The sequence below is a fragment of the Manis javanica genome, chromosome 15, assembly GCF_040802235.1.
Source record: "Manis javanica isolate MJ-LG chromosome 15, MJ_LKY, whole genome shotgun sequence".
Taxonomy (NCBI): domain Eukaryota; kingdom Metazoa; phylum Chordata; class Mammalia; order Pholidota; family Manidae; genus Manis; species Manis javanica.
The window spans coordinates 20692342-20715948 of record NC_133170.1 but is presented as its reverse complement, the minus strand read 5'-3'; the positions used below and the strand labels follow the sequence as shown (position 1 = coordinate 20715948).

Sequence of the window (23607 nt, the reverse complement as noted above, 5' to 3'; positions counted from 1 at the left end):
TCCATGGCCAAGGAAAAGCTGAGGACCAGCTCACTGAATTTCATCTAGAGTCTCCTTTTAAGAATGACCAGATTCTCTTAGACCTTAGACTTCCACCAAGCCAGCAGCCAGGACGGCCACTGAGGCCTGGATGGGTTTGGCCACTCATGTGTTCTCTGGAAGAAACATCTGTACGGCCCGGGAACGAGCATCAGGCCTGCAGTTAGAGGACCTGAGCGTAGACACCAGCTTCATCACACTCCGACTGGGGCACGTCACACAACTTTGAGCTCCAGTTTCTTCACTGATAAAATAGGGATGATAGTAGTACATCACAGAATTCTCAAAAGGTTAAAATGAGACAATGCAAGTAAAATCGCTGAGCAACTAGAATCATTTGCAGCGCCTGTTAACCAGGGTGTGAAAATGCACACCAGTCTTGACTGTAAGCCCTTTATTGTTTAAATAAGGACATTTATTAAATGTGCTGGTCCTAGATTTGAAATAATGGAGACGTGCAACCAGAGAAGAAAATCTCACATTACCACAGGCAAAGAGGAACGTGAGCCTGGTGAGGGTGTGACGATGTATTCTGGAGAGAGATGAGGGGAGGAGGCACTGGCTGGAGAAACGGCCTCCTGGGAGTTCCTAAGAAGGTGGTCCTTGTCCTTGCTTCCTTAGTGCACACGGGCGGGGCTGGGCAGCCGAAGGTCTCTGCCCGAATTGCAGAGCACGGAGAAATACCACCTGTCATTTCTCCCTTTGGCATTTTCTGGGCTTGCCTTAGTAGGGGCAGCTACTCATTTGCTTGAGTTTAACTCCAAGAACAGAACTGAACATCCTTGCCATGGCCTGGATGCGTCACAGATGTGGGAAAAAATCATGCTGACTTCGAATTTGCAAGGCATGATCAGCTGCTTAGGTTAATAAAAATGAGAGAAATAGAGGGAACAAAAGAGACGTGTGGGTGGGAGAATTAAGCAACTGGACAGCTTTTCTTCCCCTTAAGAATTCTGATTAAAATTCCATCACAGAAGACTGCTCAGCATTTCTGGTATATTCCAATACATGGAGTGCTTTCCATAGATCTGGACAGCGATTACTTGGAAGAAGGGAATGTAAAAACATCTACAATATTCACACATCCTAAATATTGCCTAGTAGAGAAATACAAGCCTCTGAAAAGTGTGACATAGATTTCATCTGGAACAGAAGCCCAGAGTTATAAAATTTCAGGAAGGAGGGAAAAAAGAAACAGAATAAAACTAGGTTAAATCATTAATCAAAGACTGCTGTATATAGTTTATGCTTTTTGGATCTAATAGCAAGTAAAAAGTAGGAGAGCATTCTCTTTTTTAATGCATGTAACTAATACAGTAAAAGGACTTGACTACAGTTCAAGGTGAATGTGTCCCCAAAACAAAAAGCAGCTAAAGTAAAAACAGCAAAAAGTAGAAACACTAAGTGGATGCATTTGACCAAAATAACACATTTCCCTCATAAAGTTGATTGAAAAAATAAATAAACAGCTTCTGTTTTGATAGTTAAAGCTTTTTAATCTCGGGTGCATAACAACAATTGAAAGAATTCTGAGAAATTAGACAAAAGTATTTGGTGCATTTGAATTAATGGGCCAAGCAAGCTTTTTTTCCTTGGCTTCTCTGTCAAACGAATCATAGATTGAGTCTTTGGTGATAGTTTTGGCCGTGGGAGGGATTTCTGAAATGCCAACATAGTTTTTTTTGGCCATTCTGGAACTAGTGGTGATAGCATAGGCATTGCTTCGGTAACATTTCATTGAGGACATGCAAAACGTCTCCTTCATTCCTCGCCTGAAATTAGCATTATAAATTGAATACAGAGTAGGTTTAGAGGCTGAAGAGCTAAAGGCTATCCATGTGATGGCTGTGAAAACAAGGGAACTTTTCTTATCGTCTCTTTCATGGGGGTGCCACAGCTGAGCTACGTGAAAAGGCAGCCAGGAGAGCAGAAACAATAGATTTAAAATGAGGAACATTTTGATAGTTTTCACTTTTGTCCTTGGGACAATGTTCATCGTCCTCCTCACTGTTCGGCCATCAGTACCTATCCTCCAAATGTACTTTATGACCTTCTGGTAAAACAAGATTATGAGGACGGATGGGATCACGAAGCTCACCAAGAAATGGAGGACTGTATAGGCAGTCCCTTCCCAAGAGGGAGGGAGGAAACGGTTACAACGATTGTCCCAGGTGGAGCCATAGAAAAAGAACACGGGGGTCACAAAGGCCGCCTCCAAGCCCCACGCGGCTGCAATCATCTTCTTAGCCTTTTCCCGGGACACCTTGAAGCTCAGAGGATAGACAATGGTGTAGAACCGGTCCATGCAGATGGAGAGCAGGACATAGATCTGGACGCCTGGGGTGAGATACTGGAAATACCGCACGACCTTGCACATGGCATTGCCAAGTGTCCACCTCCCGGTGGAGAACTGAAGCAGGACAAAAGGCGTGCTGGCCACGCTGATGAGAAGATCAGCACACGCCATGGAGACCACAAAGTAGTTGGTGGTGGACTGAGTCCTCCTACTCCTGTGGATGACCAGACAAACCAGGGAATTGCCCAAGAGAGAAAACAACCACAGGGTCCCAAAGAAAATGCTGGCGGCGGCCACTTCCCCGGCCCTCGGTCCCTGCCGCAGGTCTGTGCTGTTGCTCCTCCAGCCGCGCTCCTCGGACATCAGGTCACGGCTGGGCAGGAGGGTCACTGTCCCAGAGCAGCTGTGGTTTTGAAGGGGCACCAGAAGTGTAGGGGTCACCAAGGGCGGCTTGCTGTTATCCATTCTGTGAGCAAAAACCATATTCAGTGTTTGTCTCTTAGTTCTGGATGAGAAAAGAAGAGCGAGTCCTCCTGTTAAAAAAGCGTGACAGTCTGATCCCTAAGGCTGTCTTATTTGCTCCTCAGCTTGGTTGTCATCTGTTAATGAGTAGGACTTGAGCCTCGGCAGGGAAAGTGGGCTCTATCCAGCAAAAGCTCTGGCCCCATTTTCCTTTAATTTTAGGAGCCGCTTTAGCTGATTCCAGCTCAGGCTCTCTCTGGCCTCCCCCTCTCTTGACCTTAAAAGCGTGGTAGAACTCATACCAAGCCCCACTCCTAAACATATCCATGTTCCCTTCCCTCCTGGGAGATCGCAGAGGGTTAGGGAGCTCACATCTGGCTCACGGTCAGGGCGCTACTCTGCGGGAACTGTTGGAATTCTGGGCAAGTATGTACGAAATTCCTGACTGCCCTAATACCAGTGCACTGAGGCTGCAGGTGGGGATCCCTTGGGCAGAAGGAAACCCACAGATGTCAGCCATGGAAACAGCTATCGGGAATCTGTGAATACAAATGGGCTGGCTCCTAGGAAGGACCCTGTCCTTACTTACGGCAGAATTTCCACATCAGAAGCCTCATGGCATCATATGAAACAACCATAACACTGTACATGAGCCAGAATTAGCAGCTGATTCAGTCACATCTGAAAATAGCTTGCTTTTTCCAAAAGATGATGTGGTTTATGTAACAAGAGCTTGCTACCTATCAATGACACATTTTGACTCTGTTCTGTTATTGTTTCATACAGTAACATATTGCCTAAGGAACATACAGGATGTCCTCTCAAGAATGTAACGAGGTTACTAGAAACCTTCTGGTGTTTGTTCATGTACTTCAAAACAACCAACTATAACTGTTTCTCAGCAACTTTTTAAAAGCTTATGATCCTCAGATATAAAAGAATATTATGAAGTTTAGCCTTTTTCAAAACTTTTTTGGTACTATTCAGTGAGGGGAAAAAAGTTACACTTCTTAAGAGGTAAAAAGACTGCATAATTGTGGGCCATTCAATTAAAATTGAGGGGACTTGGACTGCAGTCAGATTATAATAGCTTAATTTGGTCTGAATCTATTAAGCGGGAGAAAGCATAGCAATTGAATCCATAATAACCAGAGCAATTCCATCTGGTCTGTGGCACAAGGGGAGGGCATTCCAGCAACATATTCCAGCAGGGCCTCGAGTCCCTCTTGGTGGGCTCCTGGCAACACCTCACAAAGAAACATTTCTGATGTTTTGGAGGTGGCATTAAAGAACAGTTCTTATGGGAAGAGCAGTTCTTATTGACCCATTTTTCCTTGAAGGATTTTTGCACTCATCTGTGCTAGGGAGAAGAGTATTAACACGTATCGTTCTCATTAATGAACCACATTCAACAAGTCTGCACCTCAGGACAATGTACTAAATGTTGTTTTGTTAGAACTTGTTACCTTTAAGCTCCTTCATCCATGAGGCAGCCCCACTCAATTTCTCAAAGAGAAATGTAAGACATTTTGACTCCTGAAAGACTGTTAAGCATGGCTGAAGGGCAATCATACTTCCCATATAAAAAAAAAACAGAAATCGCAGTCTGAAAACAGAACATAAAAACTAAATTAGCACTATCTTAGAAACTCTGTTTTGCATGACTGTGGGTAAAATTGTAATATTTCCAGAATATCTCTCCTGGCTTTAGTGCATCTGCATATCAACAGGTGTTTCTCAGGGGTGGAGATGGTAGTTCATCTCCATATCAATGGGTAATTACCTGGTTGACCCAGGGCTTATCTGAACCTGAGAGGTTAGAGGGAGGTATTGCTCGCTTTTGCCAAAGCAGGAAAAAGATGGCCCTGGACCACAGTTTGTAAGCAATAAATGGGTTTTAAACTTTCTCCCTTTGACTGATTTTGGTTTTAGAGGTATTTTGTCCCAAGACTTCCTCTCCCTGTAGTTACAATGACCCTAGCACTTGTAAAATTGCAGTTATCTTTTCACCTTCATATGAGTAAAAACCTACAAAAAGCCAAAACAACAATTTAAAAAAATATTTAAAGTTTAAAAATAAAAAACAGACAAGCAATTTTCCCAGGCAGAAAGAGCTGTTCTAAACTACTTGGAGATGCCTGTGGCCTAAATAAAATAGGAGTTGTGGCACAGGCAGTTTTTCCGTAGTCAGTACACATGCTTTATTTAAGAAAAAAAGTTTTTTTAGATACATACAAGAAAACGCAGAAATCTTAGTGCACAGTTGGATGTATATTGACATATGTATACACTAATGTAACCATCACCTAGCTCAACATACCAAACATTCTAACATTTTCTCCCTCCACCTATTTCACCAATTTAATTCAAGCACAGTTGACACATAATATTATATTAATTTCAAGTATACAACACAGTGATCCATGACATATGTATATGAAATGCTCTCTACGACTACGTGTAGTTACCGTTTGTCACTGTACAAAGTTAATGCACAGACTTTAAACCTGTGAACTTCTTGTTTCTCTCCTCCTCTCATAGAAAAACCCTGCAGATGAAACTCAAGCTCACCACAGCCAAAGGGCTGCCAGGACTTCCTCCATCACTTCCTCCAGCTACTCTACATCAGTGGGTGTAGACACTGATTTCTGCAGCCCCACCCCTTGGAAGCACAGAATCCCAAAGCTCAGAAATGGGACAGAGACAATGATATTGAAAAGTTCCTGAACCTCGGTCTCTCCTGATGCTGGCATGCCTTTTCTGACTACCTAAAACTGCTGCAGCCCAGATTATTCATTCAGTAAGCCAAGCAACGTGCTAGGTACAAGGGCAGCAAAGGTAAGTAAGGCCCATAAAGAGGATCAAGGTATAAATAAACTATCTGCCATACTATAACTAAATTCTAGGATACTTATGATTAACTGCTAAAAACAGACAGGGAGTAAGGGGAGAGAAAAATAGGGACCTGATTTTGCTTGGGATGGGGAAGGAAAGGCTTCACGAGGGAGCTGAGGTTTGAGCTGCGGACCGGGAGAATGAAGAGGCGGACTTCTTCAGGAAGACAAGGGAGTAAAAACAAATTCCCAGGGGGAGAGAGCTCATGTGGGATGACTCTGGGGGGCCATCTTTCTGGGTTGATCTTTTCTGGGCCTTTGCCCTTCAGAGGCATAGTTTCCTACAAACCCTGACTCCCAGAGTACACAGTTTCTAGCTGCTCTACAATCAAACAGACCTACATTTTTCACATGGTTACAATGAGAGGCTACATTTTCCGCATCCAGGGGCTGCAGTGCAGTCGGACACTGGATAAGAGTATTAACATCCAGCATGAGGTGGTGGCCTTGTTCCTATGCCACTTTGTTAGTCCTTTACTGAAGCATTTTCCAAGTTTGTTCTGCTTTAGAGCAATGATTCCCTGGCTGAGCAACACATTGAATTCTCTCAGGGAGCTTTATAGGATACTGATGCCTGGGTCCTACCCCCAGGGATTCAATCTGGAGTGCAGGCTGGGCATCGGGATGTGTCAAAGTTCCCCAGGTGATCCTAATGTGCAGCCAAGATTAAAAATCGCTGCTTCACAACCCCAGTCAGAGACTCAGGATCACCAACCCCGTGGCTGGCCGGAGCCCTCGTCCACAGGCAGGCTACACAGTCGGGCCTGTCTCTGGGTGACCACCGCCCCTTCCTAAGGACCCCTGAGAAGCGTGTGGGCGCACACAGCTTAGTCTGGGGACATGTGCCACTGAAACCCAGACCACCACTGGGCTGAGCAGCAGACAGCATGGCTGTGGTGTGCCTGGACTTGTGTTCCCAGGATTCCATAAACAGTGGCTGGGAACATGTTCACGTGACACCCACAGTGACCAACACGAGGAGGGAGAGAGCCTCAGACGAGGGAGATGCCGGGACCCTGGTGGACAGCAGTGGAAATCCCTAAAGCAGAAGAAAATGTACAATCAAGAGAACAGGCCTCAGCTGGAACGTGGCCCAGCACCTCTGCCCTGACTGGCCCTCACACACAGAGAGGGACCTGGTCTGGCCCTGTGTTGTCACCCAGGTTGGCTGCAGGGCCAGGTAGGGAGAGCAGTGCTCTAGGACCTGGTTGGCCTCCCCTCCCCCACCTAACTGACCTGCCATATTATTAGGGCACCTGTTGCCCTTAGCGACGGAACTCTGCAGGGTTCTGAGTGGTCCCCTCTGCCCACAGACACTGGCACTCAGAGGCAGAGTTGTGGAGCCCCCGCAGCCATGGAGGGCCTGCTGCCTGCCGCCGGACTCATGTGCCAGCTGATCCTGGAGCGCCTGTGGGGGGCCCTCCTGGCGATCGCTGAGAGCTGGGGATGCTTATCAGGACTCCTTGGAGTCCCCTGGGGCATCCTGGCAGGTTGTGTGCAGATGCTCTGTGGAGTCCTGTGGGGGAACCTGGCAGATTTTGTGAAGATGCTTTTCATGGTAAGGAAGGAATGGAATTCACGATGTACTGAGGCTCAAGACAGAAGCTGTCTGCCCACCAAGAAGTACCTGGAAACCGTGCTGACACTGCAGAATGAACGACTCCGGCTGATGACACCAGCAGGCTACCTATGGGGGAGGCCAGTCCTCCCACCCTACAAAGCCTGAGCTTGGCAGAGGTGACCACACACCTGAGGCTGTCCCTTCAGGACACTCTGGGTCTTCTGGCAAAGGGATGGGGGAGCCAGCCTCCTACCCTTCCCGAGGCCACTGATGAGAAACCTACTCTCCGGGCATCACAGAAGGATGGAGAACAACTTGAGAAGAAAATGCTGGATGATTGGAAAGGAAACACTGCTTTTCCAGAAAGGGCAGAAGTCCTTGCCCAGGACATCACAGGATGCAGGCAGAGGCTGAAGGAAAAGGAGGAGGGGAAGGAAGGACTGTTGGGGTCGAACGCATGTGCAGAGCAGGACCTGAAAGAGGGAGTCAGCCGCCTGCTGTCAGTGGCTGAGACCCTGCTCCACGCCAGTCTGCACTTGCACCCCCGAGACATCTCCTGGGTGGTGGGAGCCTGGCAGTCAAGCAAAACTGCAAACAGCCGATCCCCGGGTCAGAAGTGGCACTGAGGGCTGACGTGCATGCTGCTGACTCCCCTGTGTCCCCTCAGAGTCCTGAGAGAGCCAGATCATTGAGGGAACGAAAGCAAGTGAATGAAGAGCTGAGAAAACAAACAGCCTCCCTTCAGGCAGAGGAATCATCTCTGAGGTGTGAAATCCTACAGCTGGAAAGTCAACTACTTCAGCTGAAGCTCCAGAGTCCACTTGAACTACACCAAGAACGCACCGTGCAACTTGAGAGCCAAATCACTAAGGAGGAAAAGAGATGTGCAGAAATTGCGAAGAAACTGATCAACTGGTGCAGAAACCAGAACTCCAAATTTCAGATTCTCCAGCTGTGCAAGAAGATAGTTGAAGACATGGGCAAAGAACTGGAAAGAACCAGGTCCTTCTACCAAAGGGAGTTCCTCTTGTACGAGAAAAGAGCTCAGCAAAGCTGGGAGGCAGCCGTGCACACTGAGAGAGACCTCCTGAAGCTAAGAGAAGGCAACCGCATCAGACAAATGCTGGCCGACGCCCAGGCCCACCTGCAGCCTTTCCCAAGTGGCCCTTCTCCTGTTGCTCCACCTGCAGCCCACGGAGGCCACAAGCTGTCCCTGGATCCCCTGAATCCTCAGGTGCCCCCAAGAAGAAGGAAGGTGTCACTGTGAGGGCCCAGGGGGGCAGGGGTGACATGCAGGTGTGATCAGCTCATGGCAGCCGGGTCCTGACCACCCACTGCCATGGCACAGCTCTGCAGGTGTTTCTATCTTTGAGCTAATTATGATCTTAAGAGTATTTTTCAAATAAAGTTTCACTTAATATTATATTAAAAAAAAAAAGAATTGCTGCTTCAGAATTATGTCCATGTCTCTGTCTTCTCCCACTAAACTATGGGCTCCTGGGAGGAGAGTGTTCTTCTTTATCCATGCTTTCTCTGAAAGTTATTTACATTCGATTAGTAACTACTTATTATGTTATGTATTACTGAATTGTTCTGCTAGAATTGAACACAGAGAGAGGAAATCACTGTATTCTCACGAAGCTGAAATATTGGTAACCATGGAGATGGGGGAAAACACGACTCCTGATAAGAACAGAGTAGGTGAAGTTGAAGTCACCAGGTCAACTGCTACATGAAACAGAATTCTCATTTAAGGGACAGTGAAGGTACCTCAGGTGTCCTCAGATGGACTCCTTCACCCCACCTCCCAGAAAAAATAGTCTGACATAGCTAAATTCTAGGGCTCCAAAGTAAAAATTTAGAAAGGTCTTCTCTGCTCCATTAATTTGGAAAAAAATACATCTTTAAGGAAGTGTGTCTGGAATACAAGGGTTGCTTAATTATGTCTGGGTCATCCATATGCTGTAATTTTAGCAGTGACAGGAAAGATTTCTTCACCTCTTTCCAGCTCAATGTCCCTCTTCCTACCAGTTCTCAGACTTCCATATGACATACTATTGGGCTGAGTACTAAAGTCCCTTATTAAAATACATCTCTACTGATACATTATTTAAGAAAGGAATCATTCACCTACTGGGCTCTAAGAGATGTGTTTTAACACAGAGGTGGAGAAAATGGGAATGGGTTGACATGGTACAGAGCTAGGCACTGGGTGGACCTCTGTAATGGTGGGGGCCGGGGGAATATGCCTATCACTTTATATTGTAATTATTTTGAATGTTTGTCTCCCTGTTAGGTTATGAGTTCCTGAAGGAGAGAGACTGTGTCTGTATTTCTGCATCCCTGGGGAATGTGTATGCTTGTTGAATAAATATATGGATAGATCTGTTAATAACAATTATCCCATATTTGACAATAAGACAAAGAGAGTATAGCATATCTTCTTAATATAGCATGAGAACATTGTTAAATAGGCTTCCCCAAGAATTATTTAATTCTCTGGGAGTATCTATATGTGCTTGATTTTGCTATTTAATACATGACTAGAGTTCAGACACCATGAAGTTACATGTTAACATGCATATTTATGTCTGGCAGAAAAAAATAACCCCAGTGGTTATGGACTTATTTATTGCCCTGTAGTACATTAACCTGTTTGTGTTTATCTAGCACCTTATGCTTATATTCTTTAAAAAAAACAAACAACAACAAAAGCCCTATAAATACCTATTTATTCAAATGCTCTTGGGACCAGCCTTAGTAGCTCACTGGTTCCTTCAGTAATAAGTTAATACATCTTTGACATATGTTCATCCTGTATTTGCAGGGGTTATGATTTTACCTGTTTGAAAATCACACTTTGAAGGATGGATGAATATATGAATGATTAGAAACTAATGAAATGACCACAAAGAGGAGCAGAGGGGCCCAGATGACATGCTGTTTGCCTCACAGCTCTGCTGGGGGCTATTCCTGGCTACCCACATCAACCGCTGGTTAGGTTTCTTCTAGTCTCAAAAAGCCCTAACAATGAATTACTTTTTCCTTCTTGCAATTATAAAGAATATAGGAAGACCATTTTTATTTCTGACAGTTGCTCAAAAATTTCATGTCAAACTAGAATTCTTACCATGTTGAATTTTAAGTGACGTGGTTGAAAAATAAATTGAAACATTTTCTGTAGAATGGGGAGTATCTTCTGGACATAGACAGATACAGAAGGCTGTTTGCGAGTGAGCAGCCAGATTCATTATAATGACCGTGGCTACAATCTTTATACCACAAAGGGTTGATACCGTGCGCTTACTGTGGGTGAGGTATTTCATATGGTTCACCCTTCAGGTTGGTAATATCATTAGCCCTGGTTTACACATGAAAAGAGCCAAAGTTCTTCCCCAGGGTCATACAGTTGGAAAGCGGTCACCCCACCATCACCTCATGCCAAAGCCCGTGATCTTAGCCGCCAATGAGACTTCATGGCCAGCGAGCCACAGAGGGCAAGGTCTGCATTCAGAGAGACAAACTGGCTGTTTGTGGATAGGTCTTTCTTGACTCCTCAACCAAACATAGGAATATAAAATTATCCCCCCACAGCCTCTTGCCTACCTACAGATACATCTGTTCAATATGTTAGTTCAGAAATATGTGGCATAGGGAACATTTGGGGGAAAAAAATCACTCCCACCATATACTGCATGCAGGCTTAGCAGCAAAAGTGCAGTAGATGTGTTGATCTGGAAATACAGCCTTTCTCCGGAATAAAGAATATGAGAGGAAATTCATTGTGACAGATCATTAGCTGTTGCCCTTCAATGCAGAGTGAAAGCAGAACTTGAGACTTCAGATCTCGCGAGGAAAAAGTTTGATCAGCGGTATCATCCCACGTAGGAAATTGTCTCTTTTAAATTTTAATCGTTCTAATTCAGAAAAAACCAAGGAAGCAGATATTTTTCTGTTAAACCTTTCCCGGTTATGTAGGCTTGATATGCCTATGTATGAAAATAAGAAATGCCCAGAACAGTGGTGGACTGGGACTGGCTTTTATGAGCTCCCCAGAGGCAGTTGTGTACACTTCTTCCCAACTCCAGGTTCAGTGGTATCTTGCTGGTATCATGAATCAACCATGGTAGGAATGTTCACACCATGGAGAGTGACAAACACAACAAATTGTTTTTTTTTTTTCCCCTGCAGAGCCTGTTGTTAACCATTTACCAGCTCACCACTTCCAGCGGGGCAGGGTTTATGGGGCAACCTGTCCTGAAGTCCTGAACTTACACAACTCTAAACTTACAAATGGCTGAGGCCACAGAGGCTCTCCAGAAGCTTCCTGAGTGGCTATCTTGCTTTCCAGCCCTGAGCTATGCCTCTAGTGCACACTGAGCTAAGTTCTTTGTAGAACTAACTTCATAAGGCCCAGGTAGCCATCAGCATGACTGGGCTGGGAATGGGGACAGCAAAACCAGCAAGGGTAAGCCACGTTCCCCTAATGTGCCACCCAGAGAGGGTTGCCACCTGAAATACAGGAGACCCGGTTGTGTGAATTTCAGATAAATAAGTTTTTAGTATAAGTATGTTCCACGTGATATCCCATGCAATACTTAACTTTATCCTGTATTTGTATTAGCTAAACCTGACAAACATATCTATAACATAATCTTCTGCTGAAAAACATCTACTTTTCATCTTTCAATACAGGAATATGGCAAAGTGGTTATATATGCAGGCTTTAAAGTCAGCTGAAGCGTGAATCCCGCCTCTGTCACTAACTAGTCATGTGATACCCAGGACAATTATCTAACCCTCTTGAGCTCCAGTTTTCTTATGTGTCAAATGAGGAAAATTAGTTCCTATCTCATTTGATTATTATAAAGATAAACTGAGATAATATATGCACAGGAATTAAGTGAGCTAATACAAGTCAATCTGCCTGGTATAAGGAAATACTAAGTGTTATCCTTATATAGTTCTAAAAAACAGATGACTCAGTGTCTGGCATATAACACGAGCTTAAAAAATTAGCAATTTTGCTACTGTCAGCCCATAAAAGTCTTATAAGCTATATGACAAGCACATTTTAGTGACCACATCACACATACTATAATGACAGTACATCAGTTACATAGTTTAGCTTTGTTAAGGGTAAACAGCTCTTGTGAAGGGCCCTGAGTACCTAATCATTGTCCATAACATTGTTTTTAAGGGGAAAACCACTGACGTCCAAATAAATAAACAAACACAACTTTTCTCCAAGTTGGGGATGATTTTCTAGTGACATACTAGCCAGATAAAGCTTTTTTCTATACTCTAAGCCCAAATATGTAATATTAACAGGATTGAGTATGTCTTTCTCAAAAGCATACAGGAATCCATTCTGCTTAAATTATTTCCATTAGGTAATTTTGAGTAATTGCAAAGGAACCTCACACTTCCAATGAAAACAGAGTTGATTCTTCACCATCTGAGGCCCCTCGTATCCTTGTAAGTGTGAAATTTCCCCTAATACCCTTTTCCCTTTCCTCCTATTATATATGTAAAAATTTTCCTCCATAATATTTCCAGCTCTGTGCCTTTCAGCCTGTTTCCCAACTGGGATCAAGCAGTTGCCTGAGATGAGGCTGGGCACTTTCTTTATGTTTGCCTATTGGTTATGTTTTCAAGGGGTGCATGACTTTTCGAACAGAAAGGGGTTTTCAGCCTCTTCTAACTTCACAAAATAACCCATAACAGGCAATCATGTTTCTGGTGAGAAATTCTAGGTATTTAAGGAACTATTACTTCTCTATCTCTTTTACCTTTCTTTGTCCTTCACATGAGTTCTAAAATACCAGAAATAAACAGTATTCTTGGTGTGACATCCAGAAACCAGGAAGGCTTATATGCCCCTGACTTCTCTCACCATTAGAACATCATTCTTAAAAAGCCAAGGTCCCTATTGAAATGTAAGTGCCCTCTTACTATGCTGATGGACAGTGACTGCAATGGGGTGTGTCAGGGGGACTTGATAATATGGGTGAATGGTGTAACCACAATGTTGCCCATGTGAAACCTTCATAAGATTGTACATCAATGATACTTAAAAAAAAATGTAAATGCTTCCTAAAGAGTAAATACTTGTACATATTACCAGTACAGTAGTGGTCTCTGAGATTCCTTCTGTCTCGGAGACCTATGATCTTAGTGAAAAGGGCAACGGAAGAGATGCTAAAAACAAAAGTCATGAGGACAGCCAGCATCTGAGAGAGCGAAGGCGGGGAGCCCTTAAGGGCTGGGGTAGGTGAAGGGCTGACGGGGAAGCAGATAAACCTCACCTACTTGACAGTTCTGGGCAGGGAAGGCTAGCATGGGAGTTAAAAATCCTTCTCAAAGGCACATAACCGAGGAGCCTGAGCGTTACCACACGTGAAGGTTTATGTTGACCACGAGCTGCAGTCGTCCCAAAATTATTCACAAACTATGTTGCAGGAAACAAAGGTAGGTCATATTGGCACCTCTTTGGGGATGTATAACGGACACATTCCAGCTGCCACTTAGCCAAGTTCTGTACAGAAGGGATGCAGCTCCAGGTTTAATAATACCGGACTTCCCTGTCTCTTTACTGTTCACCCAGAATCTGTAAGGTCAGATAAAACAAGAAGGAAAATGAGAAATAAATACCAAGAAACTTTACCCTAAGAAATGACTATTTTGATATGGTGGACACTCAAAATAGCCTTCAATCATACATTCATCCATATTTTTTATTGTTTAGCATGAGCCAGGATTGTGTTAATTGCTAGAGACACAGAAGTTAACTAGACAGACAAGGTCCCTGGTTTTTTTTTTTTTGGGGGGTATTTTTTTTATTAAGGTATCATTCATATACAATTTTAAAAAGGCTTCACATGAGCAACATTGTGGTTGCAACATTCAACCATACTATCAAGTCCAACCCAACACACTCCATTGAAGTCACTGTCCATCAGGGTAGTAAGATGCTATAGAGTCACTACACTACTTGTCTTCTCTGTGCTATACTGCCTTCTCTGGGAAGGTCCCTGCTTTTATGGTGCTTCCCTCTAGTAGAGGAAACAAGTAATAAACAGCCAAACAAATACATAAATAATAAAGAAATTATTAGTGCTTTGGAGAAAAACTAAGCAGAATGAAGAACCAAGAATCAGTGGGAAGTGGAATGGCAGATGGTTACCCAGTGGCCATTCCCAACTCCTCCCTGCCTTCTTCTCTCAAAAGGCTGGAAAGGCAAGATAAGTGCTTCCCACCATCCCCTGCAGCTGGGTGGTCACCAGCATCATCTGCTTCTGGCCACTAGACGAGAGAAAGGCTCCTGGCAGGGTGTTGGAAGCTCTGTTGGATAATGTTTCTTTCTTGGTAAGAGGAAAGGGGCATGTGGGACATGTTCTCTCAAGGGCCTGGCTGCCCCTTACTTCTTGCCTTTATAAACTGTCACATGAAAGATGTCAGGGCACTGGGTAGTATCTTATGAGGTCAAAGGGAAATCCTGAGAGTCACAAAGATACCACCCAGGGTCCTGAAATCGTGGTGCTGCTAAAACACCCACCTCCTGACTACTTATTGAATAATCAGTAAGTTCCTTTACGGCTTAAGCATCTTTGAGCTTTCTGTTACTTGCCTCTAAAAGCATCTTGCCTGATACAGGGTGTTACTTCAGATGGGGTGGTCAGAGAAGGATTCTTTGAAGTTCTTTGGTGCTAGAGCTGAAGCCAGTGATGGGAAGCCAGCCAAGTGAAAATTAGAATTGCATTCTAGGTGAAGGAAGAGTGAATGCAAAGACCCTGAGGCAGGAGTGAGCTTGTTATGAGGTTAGAGCACATGAAAGTAGAAGAAATTGGTAACTGATATGATCAGAAAGGTAGACAGGGATCAGATCACATATGGCATTGTAGGGCACAGATGTTTTTCTTATTGCAGTGAAAGCCATTGCAGGTTTTCAGCAAAGGAGTGATATGAGTATGACCTGATTTATGTTTTAAAAATATAACTTTAAAAAAAGCAGTTCCTGTGTGGTGATCTCCAATAAGTTCTTCACAATGGTATAAAGGGCATATCAAAGTGTGGGCAAAGGGTTTGTTTGTGTTTATACAGAGGATCAAAGCCTAATTTGGCTACCCAGAAAAACTAATTAAGATACGATATGAAGAAGAACTTCCAACATCAACATTCTCTGGAAGAGTCATTCCAGAAGATGATCATCAAAAAACTTCAACAAAGATCCTGGCGCTGTTGCAGTTGTAGCTGCATTCATCCCACCAGTTCCTGGACTTGCCATTGGAATGAAGAAGGAGATATTTAAGCTGGCCTGTGCATACAGTAAAACAACAAATTTGACTCGATCTGTACTGTCGGAACTCAACCAAAAATTAGGAGAAGTGCAAGTTGCAGCGCTCCAAAATCTTGCGACTATAGACTATCTACTGTTAAAAGAACACATGGATGTGAACAGTTCCCAGGAATGTGTTGTTTTAATTTGTCTGATTTTTCTCAAACTCTTCAAATTCAGTTAGACAATATCCATCATATCATTGATAAGTTTTCACAAATGCCTAGGGTGCCTAACTGGTTTTCTTGGTTTCACTGGACATAGCTGGTAATTGTAGGTCTGCTTTGGTTATGTAGCTGTATTCCTATTATGTTAATGTGTGTATGCAATTTAATTAGTAGTTTAAAACCTATACATGCTTACGTTACTCTACAAGAACATATGTCAAAGAAATAATCAATCTGCCCATGTTTTTTTCCATCTGCTACTTCTATAGCTTTTCTTCTTCCTTCCTAACTACAACCCTTAAGTAGAATTCATGCCTCATATCAAAATTACCAAGTATCATAATTCTTCCAAGTGGTAAAGATACCTCAAGACAAATGCTGGGCATAGAAGCCACAGGGCATAAATATGCAAAGAAGTAAAAAGCTAACCTTTTCAAACAATATTGCTTCTCTCTCACTTACCAACTTTACATTTCCCTGTATGGCCCTGGAAGAGGACTGGTTAGACAGAGACGGGTAAGATTCCTCAAGGGAGGAACAACCTAAGATAGGCACAGTCGCAGGGGGGCCATCAGGTGAGAAATTGGGGATCAACAGAGGTGAGGCTTAGAACCTCACACCCCCTGTTTTGAAAGAAATATTCTGCATCCGTGGATGTTTTGTTGCCCTTGTCTAGCTTGGATTAATACTTAGTCTACAGGCACACACCTGATCATCTACATTTGCTCTCTTACAACACTAAACTATGTTTTCTACCTTTATCTTGCATCTACCTACCACTTCAGCATTTTATTAATAATAATAATAATAATAATAATAAGGGAGAAATGTGGGATTCACATATAAATCAAGTATAAAAATCAAATGAATATTCATATTTGACCTGATTGTTTATAGTTTATAATGCGTGATCAAAACCAAAAGTTTCTGTGATGACTGCCCTTGTACTGTTCACCATGTAAGAACTTATTTACTATGTAGGAATTTGTTCACCATGTAAGAACTTGTTCGTTATGCTTCAGAAGATTGGAGACTGTTGGGAATTAGGTTTGGGGTTGATTAATGATTGTGCACTGAGTCCCCTATACAGAATTTTATTGTTGTTAACAACCATTTGATCAATAAATATGAGAAATGCCCTCTCAAAAAAAATATATATATACATAACTTTAGTTTGCTGTGTAGGTGGCTAAGAGTAGAAGTGGGGAAACCAGTTAAGAAGCTATTACAATAACCTAGCTAAGTAATGATGGTGGCTTATACCAGGGTAGTAGCAGTGTAGGTGGAGAAAAATAGATGGATACTGAAAATATTTTGAAGACAGAGCCAATAAGATTTGCTGATGCGTGATGGGGTTTAGGCAATGGGGATGGCTCCTAGGCTTAAGGGTCTGAGACGGGGTGGGGTGAAGGCTGGGGAGCTGGAAATCAAAAATTTTACTTTGGATGAGTTAAATTCCTTAGAGATCCAAGTAGAGATACCCAGTTGGCAGCTGAATATGTAAGTTTGAAGAAATGTCTTTTCAATTCTTGTGCACATTGTCACTGATTCATTTATCATTCTATAAGTATACTTTAAGATCATACCACGTGCCAGAATGTACTGTGCTAAGAACTGGATATATGGGGGCAGACAAAACTGTGTCCCTACCTTCATGGAGATCACAGTCTGATTAGTTGGGGAGGGGTGGAGTGAAGAATAATAAATAAGCGCAAGTGAAGATGGTAAGTTGTAATGAGTTCTATGGCAGAAGACAGCAAACTGTTATGAGAGCATGGTACGGGGACCCCCTCTTGGGCTGGGTGGTTGGGGAAACAGTGGGAGCGATAGAGGCACAGAGAGAGAAGAGCAGGGTCATTGACAGTAGATTGTCCAGGGCTCCTGCTGCACAGGTGACATGACAAGAAAATCTAGTCACCAAGCACCTTGGCTCCCCAGCCGCCTTCCAGATCCTGAACGTTTTAGGTTCCTTGAGGTCTGGCCTTGGGATGGCCTTGTGCTAGGCTGTTGTCCTTAAGACAACTCAGCATTCTTTACAGTCAAAAGAACCTATATAGAGGGCAGGGTAGAGAGAATAGGGCTTAGTGGGGCCTGGAGGACAAAGCACCTTTGAGAACTTCCTTTCACTCTTAGGCCATGGATGGGGTTCTGTATTCTCACATCCCACCCCACATCTGTCCTCACTGGGTCATTTGAGCTGGGAGCAAAGAATACCTCTGTTTTTGCTTAGAGGAGGCAGGAAGCAGGGGCAGGGGAGCAGGTCTGACTCAGCCACCTGCAGGTCCCTGCTCCAGGGAGCCAGGCTGCCCGCTGGTAACTGCGCCTGGAAGGCCCCGCAGCATCGTCCGCAGGCAGGGTAATTCCTGAGCTGCTGATGTGCCCTGTGCTCCTTGCTGGGACTCCTTTCCTATCCCCTTCGGAGAACGAACCATGCCTAAGTGCTGCCAGGTCTTAGAGGAGAGTTGTATCTCTGGGCCTGAGACAAACCAGTTTCCTTGGCTTTGGGTTTCTGGAAGCTGAGTTCTGAGGGGATTTCCATAGACGGAAGGAAGGAGAAACAAGGACCTCTGACCCAGGAATGTGGCCGTGTCTCCTGAAGCCGTGCAAAAGGTGGCCTGGCTGGACACAAGGGAGCTTTCTGGGATGATGAGACTGCTCTGAATTTGGATTAGGCTGATGGTTGAACAGATCTGTATATGTAACAAAATCACTGAACTGCACAGTTTAAATAAGTGAATTTTATGGTGTGTGAATAACTATTTGTAAAAAAAGGTAGGTCTGGGACCCTTGCCTCCCTTCCTCACTGTGCTCAGGTAAGTGACAGGTGGTAATGGAGGAGGGCAGCTGGGAGGCTGGTCCACGCACAGAGTTCCCTGGCTGGGAAGGGAGTCCACTGCTCCAGCGGTGGTCCCAACGCAGCAGTTCCACCACCCTTTAAGGAGTTAGTGACAGGGAGACACATCAGCTCACACCACAGTTATATCTGCTATCATCAGAGGAGATCTAAGGCTAGAGGAACCTCTTGATATATTTTGCTCTGCATAAGAATCCCAGGATCTAGAAGGAGGAAAAGAAAGACAGTTTCAATAATGTTTGTCACTGGCTTTCCCATTGGCCTAGTAGAATGGAGCATGGCCATTATTTAAAGGAAATAATGTGTGTATTAGGCAGAATGGCCCCCTCAAGAATGTCCACCCCCTAATCCCTAGAACCTGTGAATATGTCACGTTATATAGAGCACAAGGGACTCTGCATGTATAATTAAGGTCATGGAGCTTTACATGGGAAGTAAAAACAGAGAGTTTTCTCTGGTTGGTAGCAGAGAAATGCAGCAGAAGTCAGAGAGAGAGAGCCCAGCCTTGAGAAGGAATTAACATGCGGTTGCTGGCTCTGAGATGCTGGGGCCCAAATGTGAGAACCAGGGAGGGGCGTGTAGGAGTAATGGGTGACCCCCAACTGACAGTCATCAAGGAGTTGTGACCTTAGTCCTACAACTGCAAGGCACTGGATTTAGCCAAGCAGCAAAATGAACTTGGAAGGGAAATCACCCCCAGAGCCTTTGAAAGGGAACACAGTCCTGCCAACACCTTGATTTTAGCCTTGTGAGACTCAAATCAGAGAAACCAGCCTAACCTGCCTCGACTTTGGACCTGCAGAACTACGACATAACAAATGACTGAAACCTTAAGCCACTAAATTTGTGATTTGTTACAGCAGCAATAGGAACTAATTCAATAGAGCATTTCTTATATAATTGAGTGTAAAGACTAAATTCGTATTAGCCATTCCATTGCTTTCCACTACCCCACCACCAGCATCCAGAATATTAAAACCCCTGAAAGCTTAGAGTATAGTGCTTTCTACTTCACCTCAAACGTTGGACTGGGGACTAAGAAACCTGAGTCCTGCTTCTGATTATATACACTGAACATCAAGTCAAGAGACCCAAGGATGCAGAGGAAAGAATTTTACTTGTGATACAGTGGAAAGAGCATATTTAGAAAGACTGAATTCATATCCTGGCCCTGTTTGCCGTGTGTGACTTCAGGCAGATTAAATGTCTCTGTGCTTCAGTTTCCTGATGAGAAATTGGTGCTAAAAATGCATACCTCAGAGTTTCTACCAGGATTAAACAAGGCAGACATCCAGTACCTAAGAAAGTCTGCTGAATGAGAGGCTCCAGATGACCGCTTTAAAGTTTAGCCCAAGGAAAATGACTCTACAAACAGGGAAATAAATCCATGGTGGAAACCCACCTTGCTTTTCAAACTGTTCTCTTGGAGAGGCCGCCTGCCGTATCATCCCACTTTTTGCCTTGGTTCATGAAGGAGGAATTGCACCCACATGGTGGTTCTTCTCTCCGTTCCTTCCCCTCGCTACATAGGTATCCTAGAAAAGGATTTGCTGATTGGGCTGGCAGGGCCCGACTCATTTGACAGGGTTTGCAAGCAGTGGGCGAGTTACCGGGACTGAGAGGCAGTACCCAGGTGTCACTTCCTCAGGGCCTTCGCCCACGCTCACTGTCCCCCTTCTTATTCCCTCGTTCCTGTCTAACCTCACAGCTGAAAGCATGCTTGGCAAGGCCTCTCCTCAAGGGGAAGCCTCCCCACTTTCTCCCTCTGTTCCATCTTCTCCTGTTCAGCTGGCTGAGTGGATCGTCCCCTTTTAGATTTGCGCAGGAGGAGTAGGCAGCGCAGGGAAGCTTCCAGATCCAAGCCTCCTGCTCCGGGAAGCCCGCGTCCGTGTGGTGGGTGGTGCAGCACCAGGCCCACTGAACGGAGCTTCCCGCACTCAGGGCTCTTTCTTTTGCTCACTCAGCAGGTGACACTGGAGGTGAGGAGGATGAGAGCAGGGGGTCCAGGACGCTCACCTCATCACAGACCCACCTCTTCCTCTCCATAATGACTTGATTAGATGGAAACACAATATAACAGGACATATTTGTGTATATTATCAGGAGGGGTGACTATTTCAAGACTAGTTAGCCTGCTTGTTTGAAGTCAAATCCTAAGCAAACTTTCAAGATGCACTAAGCAATCTTTTGCACTTGCGTCCTAACTGCCACCACCTAGGAAAGGCGGTCTGGCTCCAGCCCATTCAGACACTGAAGACCCCAGGGATCTCTAGGGAGTAGTCCTACAGTCCTGGAGCTCTCCTTCTGGGGACTGGGACCCACACTGATTAGGATGGCAGGAATTAACCTTCTCAAGACAACCCCTCTCAACCCAAGATGAACTATTTTAACAGTGGGAGATGGTGCCAAGCAAAACATCAGAGGAAAATGAGGCTGTTAGGGGGACCCTCATCTGGATGACAAAGAAGTGTTGACAGAATTTCATTCTAAATATAAATAAACTGTCAGGACTGGTAATCCCCAGGGAAGAATTTATGTATACTTCTTCAACTCAAGTTTGCTATTGATCCAGGGTCAGTTTGATTAGCATATATAAAATTTCGGGCAGAATTCTGACTGTTGTCAAGTTCTCTCCCGCTTTACATTTACCACCTCATGATCTTCCCTTAAACACATGCAAAGCAAAATGGGCATGCGACCCCAGACTGGCTCCAGCAGAATGTTGTCAGAATCTTGACTCTTTCCAGTTTTCATTTGAGCTTACCATAAACCAGATCTGGTGCTAAATACAAAGATATAAGGATATGGTCCCTTTTCTCAAAAGCTCACTTCAGATGACTACAATAGTGTACAAGTGTTACTTGTCCCAGAGAAATGTAGATTTCAGCAGGAATCAAAAGTTTAATCCAAAGGACTAAAGTTCAGTATTGCGGGAGACACAATTACTCTTCAAAGTATTCTTCAATGAAACACTGGACGGAAATACCTCATTTAGTGAAGAATTTCATAAATTTTAGATTCCTATCCCTTTTCTTCCTTTTTGTATCTTTGACCTAGTAACTTCTCTTAATTTTCCCACAGCATGTGAGAATGAAAGCAGTCATCTTTTATTGTTAAGAGCCAGAAAGGGAACTCCACAGACCAACAGGAGGGAATCTTTATATCTCAGAAATCTCTAGAATGTTTTTAAAAACTGCCTCTTTTTCCCTTAAAAACCTAAAATAGCTTTCAAGGAGAGAGATATATTCCCTTGTTTTAAAGTATATTATTTTAAAGGTAGTCACTTTGATATCATTGTTTATGTTCATAATTTAAAAGTTTTAAATTTATTACTTTTCAAAACCAGGTAAGTGCTTTTTAAGATAATATGCTTAGGCTGGTCTTATTACTAGGTTCTGAGTATGGAAGACTGTTTCTAGATTTAATTTAAAAAAAATCAACCGTGATGTAATTCTAGATTTCTTTTTTTCCTTTAGTCATCATTTGGTAACCATAGCAACACAATGTTTTACTACCAGATATCTACATAGCACAAGGGGAAGAAGAACAGGCAATTACTTACTGAGTTATTTGGGTGTACAGAATGTGACTATTGGGATAATTCATGATTAAATATAGACTTCACTGGGATTCATCTTAGCCAGGCAAGATGATTCAGTCTTCTAGAAACATCAGCTAAACAAAACTCTGTAGCTAAATCAACTGTCGACATCATTTAAAATAACAGGAACAGGGAGGAAGTGAAGTTCAGTGGTTAAGATCATGGACTGTACAGTCAAGTTTCTTGGGTCCAAATGCTATTTCTATTTGCTAGCTGTGTGAACTTGGGAAAGTTCCCTAACTTCTCTGTGTTTTAGTTTCTTTATTTCCAAAATGTGAGTATGAAAAATACCTCCCTCAGAGGGTTATTATAAGGGCTAAATGACTGATTATTTGTGCTTTGAATGACATCTTGCACAAAGCAAGAACTTTATAAATGTTTGTTAAAGATGACATAGAATTTAAATTGGCTAGCGTTCCTCTTTGTGCTGGGGTAGAAATGGACAAAGATACCCAGGTTTGAGTGAAAGGCAGATTATTTTAGCCAGTAACTTTAGAAAATTCCTTTGAGAACTTCTGCGGGGACCTTCTTGGTAGCTATTCTCTAGGATTTGGAATGCAGTGGCAATCTCCTGTCCTAAACCAGAGCTGGAAACAATCACGAGCGCTCCTGTTAACAGGAACATGAGAAAGAAGACAAACTGCACGGCCAAAGCAACAGCCTGCCTGCCCATTGAGCCTCCCTAAGCCACTGCAGCCACCTCTGGGAACATGGGCACAGAATAAGCAGGGTTTCACTGCAGTGACAAGGAAATCTAGATGGTTTCAGTAATATCATTCTTTCATCTTTCCAGGCTTCATAGGAAAAAAAAATATCCTTTTTACCTATCAGTGCTTTGTTTTATTAACTATCACTATGCACAATCTCCATCTAATTGTTCTTCAACAGGCACTTACTCTGGTGAATTACTCATTTTATAGAACTACCTAGGTATCTTTTCTGGACCTGCAACAAATCAGAAGCCCCTAACCAGCATCTAAGCCAGGACAAAAATCTTCAAATTGCCTGGAAAAAAAAAGAAGGTATTATGTCCTCTGAGCCAAATTTCAGGCTTGATACCCGAGCGATCCCTAGTACATACCTTCATCTGGACTTGATTTCAGAGACGGTCTCCTTGGGTTTTCTTGATCAGGAATAGCCCTTGCATAGGAGTTTGGAGAATGCCATAAACCACCAGGAAAGCGTGGAAACGCACTCATAGCTGTCCTCTGCCTTCCCCTTGGCTCCCAGCCTGCTTCCTGGTAGGAAGACAAGATGACGCTGTACAGGGCTGACAGTTAAACTATCTTACCACCCCCAGCCCCACACTTTTGGTGCCCCTCCCTTCTTTCCAAGGCTCTGGAATGTGTCACATGGGAAATAGATCATGTGGCTCAGGGGGAGACTGTAGCCATC

General features: G+C 43.8%; 1 protein-coding gene across 2 annotated transcripts; it reads right to left on the bottom strand.

Annotated features, from left to right (window-relative positions):
• Positions 1-1524: 1524 nt before the first annotated feature.
• On the bottom strand, positions 1525-23607 carry GPR19 (G protein-coupled receptor 19). Of its 2 annotated transcripts, none has more exons than XM_017651274.3 (2): positions 23294-23607; positions 1525-2840 (listed from the first exon to the last, which is right to left on the bottom strand). In XM_017651274.3, exon 2 carries the CDS (start codon positions 2816-2818, stop codon positions 1577-1579), a length of 1242 nt encoding a protein of 413 aa, XP_017506763.2. In that variant the 5' UTR covers positions 2819-2840; positions 23294-23607; the 3' UTR covers positions 1525-1576. The 2 variants fall into 2 exon arrangements, with proteins under 2 accessions (XP_017506763.2, XP_017506765.2); XM_017651276.3 differs by having other exon boundaries at positions 1525-2801.

What these genes read in the sequence shown, in the direction of transcription:
- GPR19 (XM_017651274.3), bottom strand. Translation starts at nt 2,818, where the DNA reads ATGGTTTTTGCTCACAGAATGGATAACAGCAAGCCGCCCTTGGTGACC.